Consider the following 21416-nt stretch of genomic DNA (forward strand, 5'->3'; position numbering starts at 1 on the left):
TTATCGTTAGACAGACGAATTTTGACATATGGTAGGTTTCCTATTCGATGGGTCCACTTCATTGAGTTCAAGTTGTAATAGCTTCTACTTCCGATTTTGATTTCCCAACCATGTTAGTTTGGGATTTGCGTAGGCACTGTGTTACCGTATATTGTTGAGTTAAGGGTTGTATGGTATTAACTTACATTGACGGTAAATGTATGGCCTTATGAATATTGTGAAAACATTGTTGTACTAGCAATGTGCCAAGGGGCAATATTGTAAATTATGCAAATGTATTATGAAATGCATGTGTGATGGTTATGAAAACTTACGGCTATTTGTAATCAGATGAATATTTCTAAGGCTTGCTAAGGTCTCGTGGGCTTTGCCTACTTAACTCTTGCACCAGTCATGGATCTCTAGTTTTGGGTTGTGATAGATTAAAAGATTGGTGAATGATGGAATTCTTAGTACTTTGGATTTTATTGATTTTGATGCTTATGTGGATTGCATAAAGGGAAAGCAAACTAACAAAACAAAAAAAGTGCCAAGAGGAGTTCAAACATATTTGAGATCATACATATAAATATTTGTAGTCTAGATATGAACTCGTGTGGTTAGAAACACTTCATCTCTTTCATAGATGATTATTTACGGTACATGTATCTTTACTTGCTTCATAACAAGAACGAAACATTATATCCTTTTAAGGTAATTAAAACTAAAGTAAAGAGATAATGCGGGAAGCAAATTAAGATCGTGAGATCAAATGGTGGTGGAGAATGTTATGGAGATACGTTAAGGATGGACAAACACCTAGTCCATTTCCGAAGTTTCTTAAAAAGCATGAGATAGTGGCCCAATACACCATGCTTGGATGTTCAGACCAAAACGGTGTAGCAGAAAGAAGAAAGCAAACATTGTTAGACATGGTGCGAAGTATGCTTAGCAGCTCCAAGCTTCCTAAATCCTTATGGACTTAAGCTCTTAAAATGGCAATGCATATATTAAATCGAGTTCCTACCAAGGTTGTTCCAAAAACACCATTTGAATTATGGAAAGGTTAGAAGTTTGCAACATATACGTATTTAGGGATATCCATATGAAGTAAGAGCTTATAATTCACTAGAAAAGAAATTAAACCCAAGGTTTTAAATGGGTATTTTGTTGGATATGCTGAAAGATCTACAAGGTACAAATTTTATTGTTCATCTCGTAGCACTAGGATTGTGGAATCAAGAAATACAAAATTTCTTGAAAATGACTTTATCAGTGGGAATGATTAATCTCAGAACTTAATTTATGAGAAGAATCATTGTGATATTTAAACTCCCACTTCAAGTGACAAATTAATTGTCATTCATAACACCTTTCAAATTCAAATGGGTGTTGTATAACCAATCGTTGAAGTTCTATACGCTACTGATGACAATCTAGTAGATCCGGTTGTTCAACAATTACCAGAGATTGTTGAGCAACCAGTTGTGCAACGTGCTTCTCAGGAAGATGTTAATACAACATTAAGAAGATCAACTATGATGAAGAAATCAACAATCACTAGTGATTACGTTGTGTATCTATAAAAAACTGATTATAGCGTTGGAGTCGAAAATGATCCTAAAACATTTTCACAAGCCATAAGTTGCAAAGTATCTAAATTGTGGTATAATGCCATGAAATATAAGTTAAATTCTATGGCAGTTAACGGAGTTTGGAATCTTGTTGAATTGCTTGATAGTGCAAAGGCCATTGGATGCAAATGAGTCTTTCAAAAAAAAAAAGATTTACTAGGCAACATTGAGAAATATAAAGTAGGACTTGTTGCTAAGGGATTTATTAGGAAATTTTGGATGTAAATGGCATTGGTTACCCATTCCAACTTGGAGCTACATCAAATGGATGTGAAAACAATGTTCCTCAATAGAGACCTAGAGGAAGAGGTTTATATGAAATAACCAGAAGGATTCTCTTTTATTGATGGTGAACATTTAGTGTGCAAGCTCAAGAAATCCATATATGGATTCAAACAAGCCTCCCATCAATGGTGTTTGAAGTTCCATGATGTCATCTTTTCATTTGGTTTTATAAAGAATATCATATATCAATGCATATATCAGAAGGTTAGTTGGAGTAAAATTTGTTTTATTGTTCTATATGTGGATGATATTCTACTTGCAACCAATGATAAAGGGTTGCTACATAAAGTGAAATAATTTCTCTCTAAGACTTTTGATATGAAGGATATGGGTGAGGCATTTATGTCATTAGCATTAAGATCCATTAGGACAAATCTTAAAGCATTTTGGGTCCATCTCAAGAAACCTATATCAATAAGGTTTTAGAGAGGTTTCGGATGAAGGATTGTTCATCGAGTGTAACACCCATTGTGAAAGGTGACATGTTCAATTTGAACTAATGCTCGAAAAATGAGCTTGAAAGGAAACAAATGCAAAACATTCTGTATGCTTCTGCTGTACGAAGCTTAATGTATGCTTGTGTTTGTACAAGACTTGACAATGCATTTACTGTTGGAATGTTGGGAAGATATCAAAGTAACTTAGGTATGGACCACTAGAAAGCTGCAAAGAAGGTGATCAGGTACCTTAAAGGGACCTTAAAGTGATCAAAGATTACATGCTTATGTATAAGCAAATTGACAATCTAGAGGTAGTTAGTTACTCAAATTCGAACTTCACTAGGTGTGTAGATTCATAAAAATCAACATCTAGATATGTTTTTATATTTGTTGGAGGAGCCATTCTTGAAAGAGTGCAAAGTAGACCTTAACTATTACTTCTACCATGGAGGCTGAGTTTGTTTCTTGTTTTGAAGCTACCTCACATGCTGTATGGTTGAAGAGTTTCATATCTAGGCTTAGAATTGTGGATTCCTTTCTAAGCCATTTAGGATGTATAGTGACAATTCAGTTACGGTTTTCTTGGCTAAAAACAATAAAAGTGGTAGTTGAAGTAAACACATTGACATCAAATATTTAGTCATAAGAGAATATGTTAGGGAGAGCAAAGTAGTCATTAAACACGTTAGCACTGAATTGATGATTGTTGATCCTTTAACAAAAGGCATGCCACCAATGAATTTTAAGGATAATGCAGCACAAATGGGACTTGGCTCCATCAAGTGATTTTTTTTTGTATGGATTTTTATCATTTGTAATGAAACTCTTATTCATTTGTGTGTTTTCTTATCTTTGTGTGCACATTTATTTTGAGAATAACAATCATTATTGGACCTAGAATAAACATAAGGTTTATTCATTAAGTTATGATGGGCTGACATTAAAGATATAGAATGCATAGTGATGCATGGAAGATAATACTTGTTCTTAGAAGACTTATAACCATGATTCATGTATTTTGTTTCTTTTCTTAAGAAGAAGGATTCATGGATTTTCAATATTATTATAAGTAAAATATACGGGCCAAGTTGGAGAATGTTAGTTACCCACGTCCAATTGATGGTCTGCATATCATCGACTTTCCTCGAAATATGGTAACCACTTTGGCATGCCCACTTACTTTGGTTTTGATTACGTCTTTGATGAGAAGACTATATATATATATATAAATTGAGTATGGGGTCCTTAAGCTCAACATTTATATATAAAAAAAAAAAACACACCATTTAAAAGAGATTGCTAGAGTTTAAAAGTGTCCTTATACAGAGAAGCTCGCTCCCGTGAGTATCAATGATTTGAGGTAATTATTCAATTTCATAATTTGATTTTCTGTATGTTAATTTTGTTAATGTGTATATGTAAAGGCATCAATGATGTCTTTGAAGTCTAACATGGATATCTTGGAGTTGGCAAACATCAAAGATCTTGTTTTGGAAGAGAATTTGATTTCCACACAACTAAAGAGACCAAATCGTAACATAAAAGAGCATCTTCCATATGTCACTAGGGGCAACATTAATCCATGCCAAGAAAAAGCTTGCAGCATTTCCCGGAGCGACCCAATCAATTTCCCAACGGTTGTAATTGTACATCCACACTCTCTAAGCATAATCGCAATAAAAAAAATTAATGTTGAGGGGTTTCAAGTGCATTACTATAGAGGGTGCAGTTGACAGAGTCTATATCGGTTAGTCCTTTTTTTGAGTAGTTCGGATTTGACAGCCATTTTCTCGTTAGACGATTTGTCAACAAAGAACCTCAACCTTCGAAGGGGCGAGCCTCAACCATAAAAGCTTCCAAACGTTGCTTGAGGGACAGAAAACAGATTGGTGAGCTTCGGTGAAGGACGAGGGACGGTAATTGTTTCCATGAAAGCAACCCAGTGATCTGTTTCCCAATCAAAGGGGCCCTCCAAAAACTGATATTCCACCTCAATTTGTTGTCTTGCCAGTGCCCAAAGTCAGCAACAACCCCCGTTGAATATATTCAAATGGTTGAAACTGAAATGATCAGATTAATGCATTTTACTAAGTCAAATTTGAAAACCCTCACGCGGAGCAACAACTCACTTGCGCGCGTGAAGAATTCACCAATGGTCTTTGTTTTCCTTTTTTGACGGAGGGTTTATTAATGAATAAGTAGACTGTCATATCACCGCAGTCAAGAAGCAGTGATTATAGATTGTCCAGCTTCCGCCAAAAAGTCATGGAGTCTTTTACCAAGAACAGGAAGAAAGGAAAGGAAAAGAAAAGAAAACGCGTGTTGGCTCACTATAAGTCGTCATTACATCAGAGCTCAGTGAAAACTAGTAACAATTCCTTGTTTCCCTTTGTTAAACCGACCTTCATGGGCATCTCAAAGGTCTCTTTGGCCTTCATTTTGTTGGTTATCACGTTTCGGCAGAGGATCCAGGGATCTCAAGAACAGGCATGCAATTCGAAGGACTTAACGGCCCTCAAAGGTTTCTCCAAGTGTTTAGGATCAGATATTGGCGGGTGGAACTGGAACAGCTTCAATTGCTGCTCCTGGACGGGCATCACTTGTGATAATTCCTCTTTTGTAAATAAAAGAGTTGTTGGGTTAGAACTTGGGAACAAAAGACTTGCAGGAACAATATGTGAGACTTTGGTTGGATTAGAGCAAGTAAGAATCCTGAACCTCTCTCATAATTTTCTCCATGGTAAAATTCCTACCACCTTGTTTCGTTTTCAGAACCTGGAGGTCCTTGACTTGAGTAACAACGATTTCGTCGGTTCACTTCCCGTCGTTATTCATTTACCCTCAATAAAGTATTTTGACCTCTCGAAGAATCATTTTTCTAGCTTGCTTAGTTTAGAGCTTTGTAAAACTTCATCCCATATCCGGTATATTAATCTTGCCAATAACTTCTTTGGAGAAGCTTCACTCTATTTGGAGAACTGTACTTCATTGCATTATGTTCACCTTAATGGCAATGGACTATCAGGAGCTTTCCCTGAGAATTTATTCCGGCTACAACATCTTAGAATACTGCACCTTCAAGAAAATAGGTTTTCAGGGCCTCTGCATTACGGAATTGGTAACCTCTCCAACCTTGTTGAATTGGATATCTCCTCCAATGGGTTCAATGGAAGTCTTCCAGATTTTTTTGGGAGACTGAGAAAGCTGGATTCCTTCTCTGCCGGGTCAAATAGATTAACTGGCTTATTACCTATTTCTTTGGTGAATTCTCCTTCGCTTTCCATGGTTGATCTGCGCAACAATAGTCTGAATGGTCCGATAAATATAAATTGTTCTGCAATGACCCGTATCGCTTCGCTTCGTCTTGCTTCCAATAATTTTCAGGGGCCAGTTTCTGATCTATCCTCTTGCCAGAGCTTGAGAAATCTGGATCTTGCACGCAACAAACTTGGCGGTGAGGTTCCATTCCACTTTAAAAATCTCCAGGCACTGAAATTCCTCTCTCTCGCAGGCTCTGGCATCATTAATATATCCTCAGCACTTGAGATTCTGCAAGACTGCAAGAACTTGACTATATTGGTCCTTAGTTTGAACTTTTATCACGAAGAGATGCCTAGCAACGTGAATTTGAAGTTCAGAAGTCTCAAGGCACTTGTTATTCCAAATTGTCACCTTAAAGGTTCCCTTCCAATTTGGTTGAGTGGTTGCAGCATGTTGCAATTGCTGGATCTGTCTTGGAATTCTTTGGGAGGGTCCATTCCATTCTGGCTAGGCAACTTCATCTATCTCTTTTACTTGGACTTGTCTAATAATTCCTTTTCGGGAGAGATACCAGAAAGTTTAACTGGACTAGAAAGTCTTGTTCACAATACTGTTCTACTGAAAGAACTCCCTGCAGATTTGCGACTGGTGAAAAGCACGGGGCACGGTGGGCGCTTGCTGTATAACAATATATGGAGCTTTCCACCGACTATCGACTTAAGTTGCAACAAGCTTACAGGACCAATCTGGCCAAGCTTTGGGAATTTGAAAAACCTCCATGTTTTGAGTCTGGAAGGGAACGACCTTTCAGGAACCATTCCAGATAGTATGTCGGAGATGACAAGCTTAGAAGAGTTGGATTTGTCTCGTAACAAGCTCTCAGGCGAAATACCTAATTCCCTGGTACATCTCAGCTTTTTGTCAAAATTCAATGTATCATACAATGAGCTCTATGGGGATATACCTTCAGGAGGTCAGTTTACGACATTCCCTGAATCAAGCTTTGAGGGGAACGAGGCTCTTTGCACTAGAATGTTAAGACCATGCCAAATAGAACAGGTACCACCACTTGTAACTCCAGGTAAAAAAATGAAGATTGTGGATTGGAAATTTAGCATTGGAGCGGCAATTGGTTTTGTTCTCACTGTCTGCTTTTGCTTCAAATCAGGCTGGGTACTTCCCAAAGGATGAGAAGCTTATCAAGGATGCAACAAATACTAAATCTAGAACTGGGTGTTCCATGGTGCTGACAAGCTTGTAAAATTAGATTTGGACAATCTTTTTGTGTATAGCTCCTCCCATGGTTCTTTCTTCTTACTTTAGCTTCTTTTAAATGGAATGTAATGATCAATGAAAAATCATAAAGCATACTATCAAAGTTCTAATATACTTCTAGTTTACGAAGTTTAAAAACAGAGATAAGGCATTTTTCCTTAACAGCAACACTGTCCGGATCTTTTCAGCTTCAAGCCTTCAATATATTTTTGTAAAAATATCTGAAACTCCAAGAGCAGAAAAAATAAAATATCTTATTACATCTGTCAATATATTTTTGAACGCTGCCCAAAAATTATATTCTGCTGTCAAAAAGCAACTATAAGCATTCAAGACACGGCTTAGGCATTGCACTGGGGTAAAATAGTTGGAGGTACAATAGCGTCCATATTCTTGCACAATAGTACAGAAGAAAATGCCTCATCATCCAAGAAAGAAAAAAGAGAAAAATATATTTAAAAGGTCTCCCATATCCGTATCCCTGCATTAGAATAAAGCGGGACAAGCATGGGCTTCAAGCCTCCAAAGGCATAAAAAGATGCTACAAGTGTTTGATAATTACAAACAAATCCTTCTAAATTTACAGACAAATACTCCCGATATCCCATCAGATCACCATCAACAAGGCTTTTCAAATAAAGCCCCCTTCAAAAGTTCTGTCCTCTAAACTTTCAGAACATCTACTTAAGGCTGATTGCATTAAATATAAATAGCATTTACCTGTCCTATCAAAAAGCAAAATAATAAAATTTCTATAGTGAACGGTTATGGCTGTTAGCTGAAACCTCAAAAGAGCTTCTGTTTTCCTGCTTGTTTTCATCATCACAAACCTTCCGAGCCATTTGATTCTTGGATCTCATCAACTGAACTCAACTTTTCAAGAATTAACCTTTCTTGCTTGGCATCTATTCCATTGAAGTCAAGACATCAAAAAATCTTCTCTATAAAATAAATTTTCAAGGGTATGAACTAAACATTAATCATGCATGCAGAGATACTGCAATAACCAAGTTATGGCTTCACCATAATTTTTAAGAACTCCAAACTATAAAGTTCCAAAGTAACACTTCAGTAACAGCATCAGATATTTGTCCTCTTAATGGAAAATTTTAGATAAAAATATGGCTAAGTGGCTCTACTTATTTGCAGAAAATTTCTACAAGCATTAGTTTCCGGATATGTCTAAAATAGGTATCCAGATTGTGATAGAATTAACTCCCCAAATTTAAGTTATGTAATTGCACCGTTTGTTTGTTGCTTGAAAAAATTATATTGCTTTAGTGGCTATAAGCATTAAACACCCTATCACACTTTTGGCATGTATATGCATATCATGTATTCATCATGGATTATTTATAAAGTAAGCAGAGAGCTGGCAAGGATACATTCCTGATCAGGGTTCTCAGTGAAATTGGAGTGCAGGGCATTCCCTATGCTGTCTACAATGGCTGAGATAGTCATGGACGATTCAATGCATAAAATGGCTGTTATGGCATCTAATCTTGTGACCTCATTTCTGAACATAAGCCTTGCATGTGCTGCAACATTATAAGTGTCAACACCCACATTGATGATTGGATACTGCAGCAACATTGCAAGCCAGTGTTTTGGCTCATAAGGATAATAAATCAACAAATTCTCCAACATACCTTGAGCCAGGCGTATCAAGCTTTCAAGCATGCGCACCGTTGTTCTTGCTGCATAATCCATTATGGTCTGATCAAAGTGAATAGAATAATGGCAATCATCATCAAGTTGAAGGGATTTCTAAAGGAGAAACCTGCATTATGTGTTCCTGATCTCCTTTGGAGTTGATAATAGCTTGAGATAACCTTTTCAGCCTCTTTTGTGAGCACTGGTTTAAAGTGCTTTTTTACATAGTGAATATACCTGCAAGACATCTACAAAAGCTACAAAATCAAGTGATCCAAGTAGATACATAAGATTGTTGAGTACTTGGTGGTTGAGGATAAATTTTCTTCGAACAAGAATTATCTAGAAACCCCAACCAACCCTCATCCCAAAATAATAATAAGACGTTGCTAACAGAAGATAGTTTAAAATTTAAAAAAACTTTTACAGAGTGATCTAATAGTTCCTTGTAACCAAGGTGTATTTACCTCCGAAGGATGGGAAGCGGCCAGATATTTGATAGATCTTCATCCCTCTTGCCTGCTTCAGATTCTCCCTGAAATTAATTTCAAATGGCAATCAGGACAATTATAGTCAAATCCCCCACCCCCCCCACCCCCCCTCTCTCCCCTTTTTTTTGTGGTCAGAGATTTACAACTTTGTGAACACATTACCTCAGCTAGAATATGCGATGATACAACTGCATCCCATTCAGGGTTTTTTGTATCCAAGAGGACTAGGACAATATCAAATCTGCTTAGTAAAGGACCAGAGAGTGCCGTATTGACAGAGAGAGCTAGATTTTGTTAAGAATAAATACAGTATAAACATAAATAAGAGAAACATTTAGGGAAGACTGTGAAAGCCAGAGAAAAGGGACTTGGGGGAAAGAACTGTTGAGAGAGCAGAGTTCCGAACAGTGAGTTCAATTATATTCCACATTTACAGACAATGCTGAATAAGGTAACATGGAGGACAAATTGTAATTTTCATATTTAAAGGTGAATAATAACTAGCACAATCAAGCAATTCAATTTTGAAAGGTCAATCAAACTAGTTCTCTAAATTGAAGTGATACGTTGATCAGGATCATAGTGTCCTTTGGGATTTGTTGCACCAAAGACAATTGTCCTAGTACTAAGAGTCGTAACAAGGCCAGCCTGAAAAAAATAGAAAAATGCCAAAACTTGTTTACCAGCCATGCTTACACCAACCAGCAAGTAGAGTATAATAGCAATCAATTAAAACTAAATAAAGAACAAAAAATGGATGCCACATAACAATATTTAAACAATCATGGAAAAACAACAGCTTATGGTAACATTAAGTATAAGTTGGTCAGCAAACTGCTTATGCCATGTAGGAGGCAATGACATCAACTATGAACTTTATAAAATTCAACCCTCAACTTTCTCCAAGTATTCTTACTGCAGAATATAATGTGGGACATGAGATTTGGGCAGGAATGATCCAGGCCCATGCATAGGGAACTTGATTAACAGGCTTAGCTTTTAGCTGTCAAAAAAGGCTCTTAACAAAATCACTAATACATCAACTGGATGCAAAACACAGAAATGAATGATCTCAAAGAATATTGCAAAAGCTGAATGAACTTATTAATCTTTCTTGATAGCTTCCAAGCATAATGCAACCAAATATGCTATTCTTGATGTTTTCTAAGAGGTAAAAGAAAATAAACATGCGGTGAAGATTTCAATGAAGTTGCAAGGGCAGTTATGCACTTCAAGATGGATATAGAAATAGTATTGTACAGATCCTCTAGCCTGCTCTAGCTAAAATAAATAAATAAGGGATAAACAACACCAATGGTTATTCTAGAAATACCTAAAGCAGGAGTGAAAAATATGTTCTAGGTTTAATTATAACAGAGGGGAAAGATATGCTGAAAAGAAATGTCAGCCAAAATAGAGATTTGCAATGGATTCTAACAGAAGTTATTGTAATGCAAAGTGGAAAAAACGTTCTACCTTCGCAACACTTATAGTCTGCTGCTCCATTGCTTCATGTATGGTTGCCCTGTCATGCTCTCTCATACTATCCCACCCACCCCCCACCCCCAAATAAAAAAAAAAAAAAAAAAACAGAAGAAATACAATCAAACATAAATAAACAAAAAAAAAAGGTGCAGATCAATAACAAATTTTAGTTGCCTCCTGAAAGAGCAGGCTCTTGAATGACCAAAGAAAGCAACATCAAAAGCAGCATCATAAGAGTGTATATTTATGTATACATAATTGTTAGTATCATATATTGATAATAATACAATTATGATGGCCAGTGTCATGTACAAGATGAAAAAACTACATTGAGTCCCAGTATAGTTCCTAACAAAGCCAGCTTTGAACAGGAAAAAGGAGGGTTTAAATATTGTCATTCAAAGGAAAACAAAAAAAAAATTCATGATAATGATTCAAAGGAGTACCTATCGAATTCATCAATACAACAAAGCCCTCCATCTGCTAAAACAAGGGCCCCAGCTTCTAACATCCACTCCCCTAGTAATATCATAGATATAGTTAGCCCTCCAACAAGATGAAACTTGCATAATTTGACATAAAACAAGCAAAAGCCATGAGTATCAAGTGCTTGTCCTTCAATACACAAAAAAAATGACAAAACCACAAGGCCATGCCAGCTCTACCACGCAAAACTTCGGTCAAACAACTTCTTTAACCCCCCCCCCCCCCCTTTTTTTTAAGTACTTTGGGGATGGTTGAAGCAATAATATTTTTTAAAAAAAAAGATAAAATAGGGAAGCACGAGTTTATAATAATAACTCATAGTTTGTTACCTTCAACAAGTACTTACATATATCAACAATCAAATGGTTCATTATAGAATAATATTTAGGTAAAGAAGTTGAAGAAATGAATTAAACAGACAGTGATACCAACACCATAAGGACATAGTACAAATACAAGTTCCACTTTCATGAACCTTCAAAGTTAGACAGTCTGAATTGTTTAATGTACTTTCAACATATATCCTACTTTCTAGCTCAAATAACTCACTCACCTCCTTTCTACACCATGGTCTGACAGTTGTTATTGCCATTAAATTGTTACACCAGCCACCAGAATAACATAATCATCATAGAATCCCCTTTCAGTGAACTGTGAGCATGGTTAAATTTTCTGTTTTCTACATATCAAAATCTAAATTATGAAATCATCTTTTTTTTAGTTTCTCTTGAATTATTTGAACAAGCAAGGGCAAAGCACTGTATCTGCAGCCAAACTTTTGCCAGTTTTCATGTGCTCTAGAAATATCACTCTTAGCCAGTATATGATATACTTCAGCAGAATGAGCTTTAATCATGTTATACATTCCATGTTGACTATAACTCACATTGTTGAATCCAATTCATGATTTTCTTCGAGTTCACAAAATTAATCATGTTACATAATCACACTGTATTACTATCACCTAAATAATGACAAATTTTCCGAAAGGCAAAGTGAAAGTTCAAATAAATGTGAAATGAGAGTTACCACCATCCTTGACTGCAGTAACAGTCAGTCCAGCACTAGTGCTTCCCAAGCCAGTAGTGATGACAGATCGGTTACTTAATTTTGCCGCAAATTTCAAGAACTGAGACTTTCCAGTACCTGTAAAAAATTTACTTAATACTTTTTACATGGCATCAATCTTGCTATTCTAACAATTCAAAGATATGCACATCCTGAATCTTTGTAAATCATAGAGAAATGTAAGTTGAGTAAGCATGCTGAAACAGTCCATAAATACATAAATGCATGTAACAAGTCCATGTCTCAACTATTTGGGAAAGGTTTGACCAGGTCCTTCTACTGAATTATGGTCTGAATTAGGGGACTGACCGCACAGGGGGTTGGGGCTTTGGACAAAAAATGCTTTCTCAGATTATAAACACTTGAAGTACTGCACAGGATTGCAACCAATTATAAGTCTCTAGTGCCAAGATATTGAAACCTTGCTTATGAAATAATAAAGTAGGTAAATAATCATCAGCCATGATGCAGATGAATGATATTTTTCCATATTTCCAAGAAAACACCTCGTTCAATTGCTTTCAAGGAAAATGTCTCAATGAAAGTGGTTAATCAATCCAAGCAAAATTGTAATTGTAGATAAATTTAAAAGCTAAAGAAGTGAACATTCAAGAAAGAAGCCTATCATATAATATATTAAAAAGAAAAACTTTACCCGGGTCGCCAACCAGAAGCAAGTGAGACTCTCCTCGAATCTTTGTCCCAGAAGCATCAACATGTTGAACGCCTCCAATCAGTGTTAGTGCAACTGAGATCAAGGAAGTAAAAGTTCAGTATGTGCCTACTCATGCATTCACATGTTTTGAGAGAGAGAGAGAGAGAAGATATTGGACGACAGAGCACCTGCCAGTTTTACGGTGAAGAGCCCAAAAACTTGGGGGCAAATTCCTCGTAGAATAGCATTTCTCCCTGGGTGTAGAGTAAATAATAGGAATAGCTTCACGTAAGTAAATATATAATTATAGGAAAATAATGAAACATGCCCCATAAGGGAAGAAAGAAAGTATGAAACCGCCAAATGTTCACAAAGACAAATTTCATTTCTACATGCACATTTTGTAAGTGAAAAAATACATGACCAACTATTCTTACCTTTCAATGGAGTGTGTCTAAAGTCTGACCAGAATTGCGTGAATTTCATAGTAAAATCATCAGGAATATCAATGTCTGATTTCAGCTCATTAGTTCTCCTAAGATGACAGAAATAAATTAAGAGAAAAATAAGCAAGTGCAGTTATTGTAATTTCCACTTTAAAGTACTTTAGAATAACGAACTGTTTTGACTAGAATAAGACAATTAGTTTGCAAAAGCATGAAGGAAATTAGAACAAATAGCTGTTTTTTAAGGAGCTCATAAACTCAAAGTAAAGCTTTTGATGAGCTATAAACAGATGAAAGGGGGTGGGACAAGTTACAAAAGTGAAACAGGTTAACATTTACCCAGATGTTGATAAATGCATTTCTTGTGATTGTTTTGTACTCTGTTTTCACCCGTAGATAATATAGGAAGGATTGAGAATCAAAGAGTACAATTAATTGACTTGCCAAGTACGCAAGGCTTTTACATAAATAAATGTTATTGGGAACATAATCTCATTATCAAATATGTGAATGTCATTTAATCTCCATCTACCCCTCTTGTCACTATAAACTCATTTTCCAACTTTCAGCTTGATATGTGTGCTAAAAAATAATTGATTCAGTAATTAGAAACCATTTGCCAAAATACAGATGCTGCCATGTTGGCCAGCAGAACTCATCAATTTTCAAAATGGAGACCTTTCAATATGGCACATGATATTGTAGAAATGATTAACAAGGGCACTGAACAGGAAAGTCACATCATCAGAAGGTCTATAACTTGCCATCATTTAGTGTCAACTAATTATCTGAATTGGAATTTCAGTATATATTGCTCAACTAAATTACATGAGGTCAAAATTATAATAGGTCAGTAACCCCTTCAGTTGATAATCAATTTGTGTTTCAGACCAAGTTACTAAGGAACAACTATGTTGTCTCAAACAGATAAAATGTTTTAAACCTTAAGAGTTTTAGATAATCTTCCTTCTCTCTCCAGTTGTTTTTATAATGATAGAAGCATTACAGAAAGGCAACAAAATCAAGGGTTTTGATTCTTGTTACCTCACATGGTTGGCAATTAATATAGGATCAAGGTCACAGCGCACATCTTTTAAATCAGGAGACCACTTAGCAGTCAAGATCCCAGTAACAATTACATCATCTGGACAAACAAGAGTTTATAGCCCGATGAAAATTAGATAATTAAAAAACCCAAAAGCAAGTATGAACTAAATTAAAGAGAAAAAACAAAAACGAAGCATTTATCTACAATGGATTGCTAGCCATGACATCCAGATGGTATACTGAAACATAAGGCATGGTAAGGCAGAAGCTGCAAATATAAGATAAAACATCGTGTTATACTCCAAGAAGGGCATGGAAAACAGCTGGCAGCCGTCTATATAGCTTTCTCATTAGTGATACCTTATTTCCCAGACTCCTTTAGGTTAGGTTTGTTACAGGACAATCATAAGCATTAGAGTCATAATAGGTTTAATGCTAATTCATTTTCGCTCATTGCAGGCAAGCTCTGAATTCAGTACAACTAACTTATGAGCACTGTCATTGCAGATTTCTGAAAAGTTTGTTAGGGCATTAACATTTCCAGATAATATCTTGGAAATTAAATTAAAAAAAGCAACTAAGTAGGTTGAACGACCTCCTCAACCTCTTAATTTACTTTCTTGTCCAAGATGTGTCTTAATCATAAGCTTGCATTATTAAATTTGTGGTTGACTCTAGAAAATCATATATTCACAAGTTATTGCTGCACATACTAGACTATGTTAAATTATTTCTGACTTTGGTTCTTGCTTCCTTCTGCCTCTAAAAGTTCAGTATTGCTTGCAGGTTCACAACTTTTATTCCGCAGCTACTCTCAATCCCTCATGTTTTTACCATACGTAATTCCTCTTTTAATGATCAATAATTCTATTTAAGTTAGTTGAATAAAAGCAAGTTGAAAGAAATTTTTAGCCAGATTGCTGAAGAGGGGATCTTCCATTTGCCACCTTGAACAACTACAACCCAGACCGAAACAATCCTATCTATTCAATTCAGGCAATGGTTAAAGTCATTAAACACCATAAAAATTCATTTTGGCTGTTGTAGCTAACTTAGCCTGAAATGTAGGCTTCAGTGTTTCCCAGCGATATTACTAGTACCAGATCTTTGTAATTGAAGTCGAGCTGTTAAACAATGACTTCTTCACAAGAGAAGATCCTATCTCAATTCAACCCTGACTAACCTTCTATTAGATTTTCCTTCTTAGAAAAACATAATGCAACTTACTAAATCCAATGGAAGACTGGATTTAATATGTAATTTATGGTTAAATTGTTTCTCTTAAACCTCAGTGAATGCATAACATTAAAAAGACAAAGTACATTCCATAGCAGAATAAGAAAAGTTCCCTATGCGGACAGAATCAAACATTGGTAATGTTCAGAAAAAAAAAAAATGTAGAGAGAAATGAAAAACCAGGCTTTGCATAGTGTGGTACCTCCAGCTTTAACAATGTCAACAAGATCGTCCTGAAGAATGACTAGAATTGAACGAGGAATCACACCAACGCCCAACACCTGTGTGCTTTCTTGAATTTTAATTTCCTGATAATCATGACAGACTGTAGTATTTTCTACGCACTGGAATTTAGTGCCTTCGCAAGGATTGGACCTCTGTTATTGAACAAGAAATCTGTTACCAAAAGTATATTTATTCTATAATAACAACATGTACCGCAGACAAAATACTTCCAAAACTACATTTTAAAGTAATAAAACTAAGAAGAAAAGAGAATCAAAACTCTTTCTTGCAAGACAAAAGATCAATTAAAGTGGCAATAAACCTGAGAAGGGCAGATTGATGGAAGTGTTATCGAGTTTCTTGTTTCAAGCTCAGGATAAAGAGGAAACCTACAAATATTTTCAACCCAACTATAGTCAGCTTACAAGTAGGAATATCATGTGAGCTGCAAAAGGAAAAAGTATGTGACATGTAAATTAGATATCGTGAAAATATGTTTGAGTGTGAAACTCAAATCTAGCCCCTCAAAGATATAAAAGTAAATTAGATATCGTGAAAATATGTTTGAGTGTGAAACTCAAATCTAGCCCCTCAAAGATATAAAAGAATGAAAGAGCTAAAACTTTGCATTTGAAATTAACTGAATGTATATGCATACTACCGAATTACAAATATAAAGCAATTAAGTTGCAATTATCCAGGTTTTTTTTGACATATTGAGTAATAATTGCATCGAAAAATAAAATATTTTGGACCTCTACCCACCACAAAAGTAATCTGGTGCAAAAGCAGTGTAATCCAAGCAGAGTGTGATTAACTTCTAACAACCAGCACATCTTACATAATTAGACGTAACATGCACTGATACTGACATAAACAAGAATAAAGTAATCATTCCGCAAGGAAACTAAGAGACTCTGGGTTTAATGCTTGGCAACTATTGAGTATGCTCAGTTGATAGCCTTGCTCAATCTTGTTTATAACTAGTACAATATGAAGATCACCACAAGCCTCAGACACTGACTAGAACATTTTCCAAACAACCAGCTTTCAATCACTCAAAAGAGTTCTCTTAACTTGAAGATACTTTGTTTATGAAAGAAACTAAAGGAGTGATGCCCCCAGAATTAGATTATGCCACCTTTAGCTAGCAAGGCTACTGCTGACTGGCCTTGCTCTGCCAGAAGCTCCCTGTTTCTATCCCTTAAGATAGCATGTTTCATTCAGTAAGTCATACCCCTTCCTTAATACGAGTAAAAGAAAAGCCAAGATTGAGCCATTGACAGAAGGTACTAATTCTAACCATAATTCTATAATCTGTACCAAGTAATTTAGCCACAAGTATATACAACAAAGCTATATAATCAAAGTAAACCAAAATTCTGACATTACAAGTACACTGTACAGTCGACATACGTATTTATTGTATGTGCTAGAAAACGAACTTACATGTGCTTGCATTTCTTGCACTGATATGTCCTCTGCCCCTCATACATCTTCACTGCTCCGGACCGAATTACAGTCCCCTTGAGCGTAAGAAGAATTCCTCGGTGTTTCACTCTCACACGCCCAATACTAGGAAAAGTCTCTGTGCCACATGCAAAGTCACCCATAAATAGACGATACAAAGCAAATAGCAATCAAAAGGAATATATATGAAAGGAACTGAGCGCATTGAATAGAAGCAAACCAGGACATTCAAGAGGGGAACCGCTGACATTGAATCGAACATGAATGAATTTCTTTTCAACCCCTTTCTCATGTGATGCCATGCCCTTCAGTACTCTTTTCTGTACATACGCATATCAAATGCAGGCAAAATATGTAGTTAAATTACAGCTGCGAAAATTTCATAGAGAACTTAATATATTTGCCCATAGCCATATCAAAATCCCTATTTCTAGATATTTTCCTGGTCTTGGTCCAAAGAGGCAAAAACTACATAAAGAGGTACACATTTCATACCCACTCGAAATTCGTGAATTTAGGAAGGTTAAATCGGGCAAGCAAGAATATGAGCAAAAACCCACATCCAATCCTTAATTCTGGAGGCTTTTTATAAGAAGCATAAAACTAAATACATTGTGTGTGTGGATTTGATTACGTGAGCCAAAATGGCGGCTTCGTCAAAGAATCTCAAGTAGTCTGTTGGGTTGGCGAAGACGAGGCGGGCTAGAGGAGGATCGGCATCCATCAGCTCTGCATAACTATACAGCAAAAAAGAGAAAGAGAGAATGGAAATGAGAAAAAGACTAACAAAAGCTTAGAAAGAAAAGGAGAGAGAGAGAGAGAGAGGGATCCTACTCAACGAAGAGAGGGTAGTGGAGTTTAGGGTCAGGAGAGAGAGCGATTGAGTGGAGCTGATCGGAGTTGCAGCGTAGCAGATATTCCACCGCGGAATGCAGCCTTATTGGTACCACCTCTTCCTTATGCGAATCCATGGCGTCATTCGTTTGATTATGATCATAGAATGAGAAAAGCCAAGGGCTATCAGCCATGGAAGGGCGGGAAAACGGCTCTAAATACTTTGGAGATGGCCCATCATGGGCTGGGCCGGTTTGGGCTTGAGGGCTTGAGGCACGTTTGGTTCACAAAACAGTTAAATCATTCTCATTTAGTTCATCCTTGAATCAAGAAATAATGGCAATTGTTTAAAAACATGAAATAATTAATACCGATCTCCTCTTAGCATTAACTATTCTGCTCAGTGCGGAATCTACCTCTGCTCACTTTAAGAAATGATTAAGCAAACTTAAGTAATGCAAATTATTATATTATTAATAATAAATTACTAACCTTAAGTAATATTGTAATAAATTATTAAATCATAATTTTTTAATGTTTTAATGTAACATTATTAATTAATTAATTTATTCTTCCATTATTATAAAATTACTAATAATTTGTCCATAACAATAATTTATTCATTCATTATTATTTAAATTATTAATTTATTAATGCATTATTATTAAATTATAGATAATAATTTATTATTAAAATATGAATTAATAAAAAATTTAAATTATTAATATTTCAATAATAAATTATTAATATTGCTATAATAAATTCTATTTTTGACAAGTCAGTCAAAATCACAAATTTATATGTTTCTAAAAGAGGTACTGCACAGTTCAAGAAACTAATACATTCCAATGCACATGCCGCAGTAACAAGCTTGTATATCTATGGGTAATTATTCAACAAAACTTTGATCTCGTAAGAACTCATCCCACTTGCATCCTTACTTTGTCATGGCAAACGAAATGCCAATACAGTTCTTATGGTATAAAATTGCTTCACTTTAAAGAAATATGCATTTTTTTTTATTATAACTACTTAGATCTCTCGATTTTCCCTTACTTCCAGATTCCCAGCAGAATTTATTGCATCTTTAAAACATTGGTGTGAGCAAAATTTTTGCGAAAAAAAATAATTTTTCAACATTTCTATGAGAGTAGCACCGTTTTCATCAACATCAACTTTTTCTTCAAAAGGAACATCGATGCGGTGCGGATGAGGCATAATAAAAATCATTGACATGCATTGTTACCTTGTGCTTATCACATAAATCACGATACTAGTGGTGCAATGTAAGAACCATCAATTAATTTACAACACCGATGCATAAAATTGAAACATTAATACCATAATATGGTGGGATGTTGTCCAAATAGCGTAATAAATTCCTTCCAACCTTTGAATGACCGGTTACCATAGACTATTTACGTAAGGAGTAGCCCCAAGGGGGAGTACATGATAGGCGGTGGGGAGGCTGCCCACTCTATAATTAACTAATTTAGCCACCTGGTTCACTAAGCTGTGTTGGACACCCACACCGTAGATAAAAACTCTTTTGGAAATTTGTTTTCAAACTAGAGGCAACTTGAAAACATTTCAGCAAACATTTAACATTTAGAATAAAGATAAGGTTTGGCTTATAGAAAATTACCATGTTGTCTGCGTACTGAAGGTGGGACATAAAAACACCAATTGAGCTAACCTCTATCCCTTTAAACAACCCCCTGTCCACTACACTATTGACACACGCTTCAAAAGTTTCGACGGCAAGATTGAAGAAAACGGGGGATAAGGGACAATCTTGTCGAAAGCCTCTACTCATTTTAAGTTCTCTTGTTGGGGGGTTGTTAACGAGGACGGAGATTGAAGCAGTAGAGATACATGACATTATCCACATACACCACTTTTCATCAAAGCCTATCAACTTCATGACAAATTCAAGGTAGCTCCATGCAACACTGTTAAAAGGCTTTTTCAAAATTAACTTTCAAGAAAACACCACCGGTGTCATTCTTCTTCATTATGTCCACCACTTCGTTGGCTATTGAAATTCCTTGCCAATGAAATAACATGCTCACCAACTTTACGCCCTCGCTCAAGCCAAGACCGTTCTAAAAAGGAAGTGGAAATGTGTACAAACTTAGGGAAAAAAGAAGAAACTATGACATTGTGCGTGTTGATGGCAATATGCAGTGATCACCTTTCGGCAAGATAATTAGTCCTGAGGGCTCAAATCCATCTGTGGCAAGTCATCAGCTTCATCTTGAAACTTGAGTAACTTCCGGTTCCCGAGATAATCAATGACCCGTCATAGAAGTTTGTCACAAGTAAGAGTGTGAATATAACCATGATGAGAGGATAAATTTTATTGATCCTTTACCAAAGAAAGGGACAGCATCATCCATATTCCTCATTCTCTGCATATAGTTGATGTTACATGAGACTTCAAGTAAAAAATAATAAAATAAAAGGTTAACCCAAACCAATTTCTGTTCAGTAAAAATGACAGATTTAAATGTCGTTGATATAGGGACTTCATAGTGGATGAAACTAAAATATTCCAATATATATGCCACAGTAACAAGCTTGCATATCCATAGGTAATTATTCAACAAATTTTTATAAGAACTTATCCCATTTGCATCCTTATTTTCTCATGCCAAAATAATGTCATACAGTTTTTATGGTATAAAATTGCTTCATTTAAAAGAAATATACATTTTTTGAAGGTTGGAGTATTATCTCATCAATTCTGGTTAATTGTTTAATAGTATCAAAAAATAATTCGTTTTGACTAATATTTTATAACTTTAAAAGGATCATTGTCACATTACACCTTTTTGTAGGTGCTAAATTGAACATTGGCTTATTCTTTGGTGTTACTTTTTAATTAATCTTAATTATAAAAAATAAAAGATAAACTTCACATGAATTTTTTATAATATGATATGTTCTCACATAGCACTTTGAAATTATTTTCTTCCTACATAAAACCTTGTGATGTAAGGCAAGGGGAGGAGGGGGCCTATGTACAAGTATCTACTTACACATATTGAACCTGCTGCTGCTGCTCTGGGTGGTGGATCACAGTCATCACCACGCACCCGCACAATTGAAACAAATGCTAAAAAGTGACTTGGCTAGCTTACATGAAATGCACAAATATGTTCAGGATTGATGCACAGCAGTTAGGCCTCTCATCCAGCAAAGGTGGGAGGAGCTTGCTAATTTATCATGTACATAAATCCTACATAGGTTCGAGGCATAGATGCAGTAGTCATATCAAAAGAAATATGTTTGATGCAAAGTGCAGGTGTTTTCTTTTCTTTTTACTTGGAAAAGAAAGAAAAAAAATCAAATTGTTATTTGTTGCCTGAAATTATTATACAAATGAAAACAGTCTAAAGGGTTGTGGGGAGCTTTCTCTATGTCCAACTTGAATATGTATCTTT

General features: G+C 35.7%; 2 protein-coding genes across 6 annotated transcripts; one reads left to right on the forward strand and one right to left on the reverse strand.

Annotated features, from left to right (window-relative positions):
* The first annotated feature begins 4565 nt into the window (after window positions 1-4565).
* Window positions 4566-7003, forward strand: LOC18608251 (phytosulfokine receptor 1-like). 3 transcript variants are annotated; one of them, XM_018114669.2, is made up of 2 exons: window positions 4566-6658; window positions 6768-7003. In XM_018114669.2, the coding sequence occupies exons 1-2, from the start codon at window positions 4604-4606 to the stop codon at window positions 6858-6860; spliced, it is 2148 nt and encodes a 715-aa protein (XP_017970158.1). In that variant the 5' UTR covers window positions 4566-4603; the 3' UTR covers window positions 6861-7003. The 3 variants fall into 3 exon arrangements, with proteins under 3 accessions (XP_017970158.1, XP_017970159.1, XP_007042898.2); XM_018114670.2 differs by having other exon boundaries at window positions 4567-6680; XM_007042836.3 differs by having other exon boundaries at window positions 4570-7003.
* Window positions 7004-7294: 291 nt separating this feature from the next.
* On the reverse strand, window positions 7295-18142 carry MCM9 (minichromosome maintenance 9). Of its 3 annotated transcripts, none has more exons than XM_007042838.3 (20): window positions 17971-18142; window positions 17771-17873; window positions 17357-17456; window positions 17116-17254; window positions 15989-16055; window positions 15644-15818; window positions 14203-14302; window positions 13150-13247; window positions 12901-12966; window positions 12713-12805; window positions 12019-12135; window positions 10950-11022; window positions 10495-10561; window positions 9585-9666; window positions 9181-9302; window positions 8995-9062; window positions 8655-8764; window positions 8524-8571; window positions 8260-8412; window positions 7295-7779 (listed from the first exon to the last, which is right to left on the reverse strand). In XM_007042838.3, exons 1-20 carry the CDS (start codon window positions 18105-18107, stop codon window positions 7697-7699), a joined length of 2001 nt encoding a protein of 666 aa, XP_007042900.1. In that variant the 5' UTR covers window positions 18108-18142; the 3' UTR covers window positions 7295-7696. The 3 variants fall into 3 exon arrangements, 2 of the variants coding, with proteins under 2 accessions (XP_007042900.1, XP_088659947.1); XM_088803821.1 differs by having other exon boundaries at window positions 17632-17873; window positions 17971-18016; XR_016024680.1 differs by lacking the exons at window positions 7295-7779; window positions 8260-8412 and having other exon boundaries at window positions 8655-8775.
* Window positions 18143-21416: the final 3274 nt, after the last annotated feature.

The sequence above is a fragment of the Theobroma cacao genome, chromosome 2 (assembly GCF_053813885.1).
Source record: "Theobroma cacao isolate CCN51 chromosome 2, ASM5381388v1, whole genome shotgun sequence".
In the NCBI taxonomy this organism is placed as follows: Eukaryota; Viridiplantae; Streptophyta; class Magnoliopsida; order Malvales; family Malvaceae; genus Theobroma; species Theobroma cacao.

What these genes read in the sequence shown, in the direction of transcription:
- LOC18608251 (XM_007042836.3), top strand. Translation starts at nt 4,604, where the DNA reads ATGGAGTCTTTTACCAAGAACAGGAAGAAAGGAAAGGAAAAGAAAAGA.
- MCM9 (XM_007042838.3), bottom strand. Translation starts at nt 18,107, where the DNA reads ATGGATTCGCATAAGGAAGAGGTGGTACCAATAAGGCTGCATTCCGCG. An exon ending in CTTCACCGTAAAACTGGCAG is followed by an intron (nt 12,806 to 12,900) that starts GTGCTCTGTCGT and finishes CCTTGATCTCAG; the next exon opens with TTGCACTAACACTGATTGGA. An exon ending in CCGCTTCCCATCCTTCGGAG is followed by an intron (nt 8,765 to 8,994) that starts GTAAATACACCT and finishes GATGTCTTGCAG; the next exon opens with GTATATTCACTATGTAAAAA.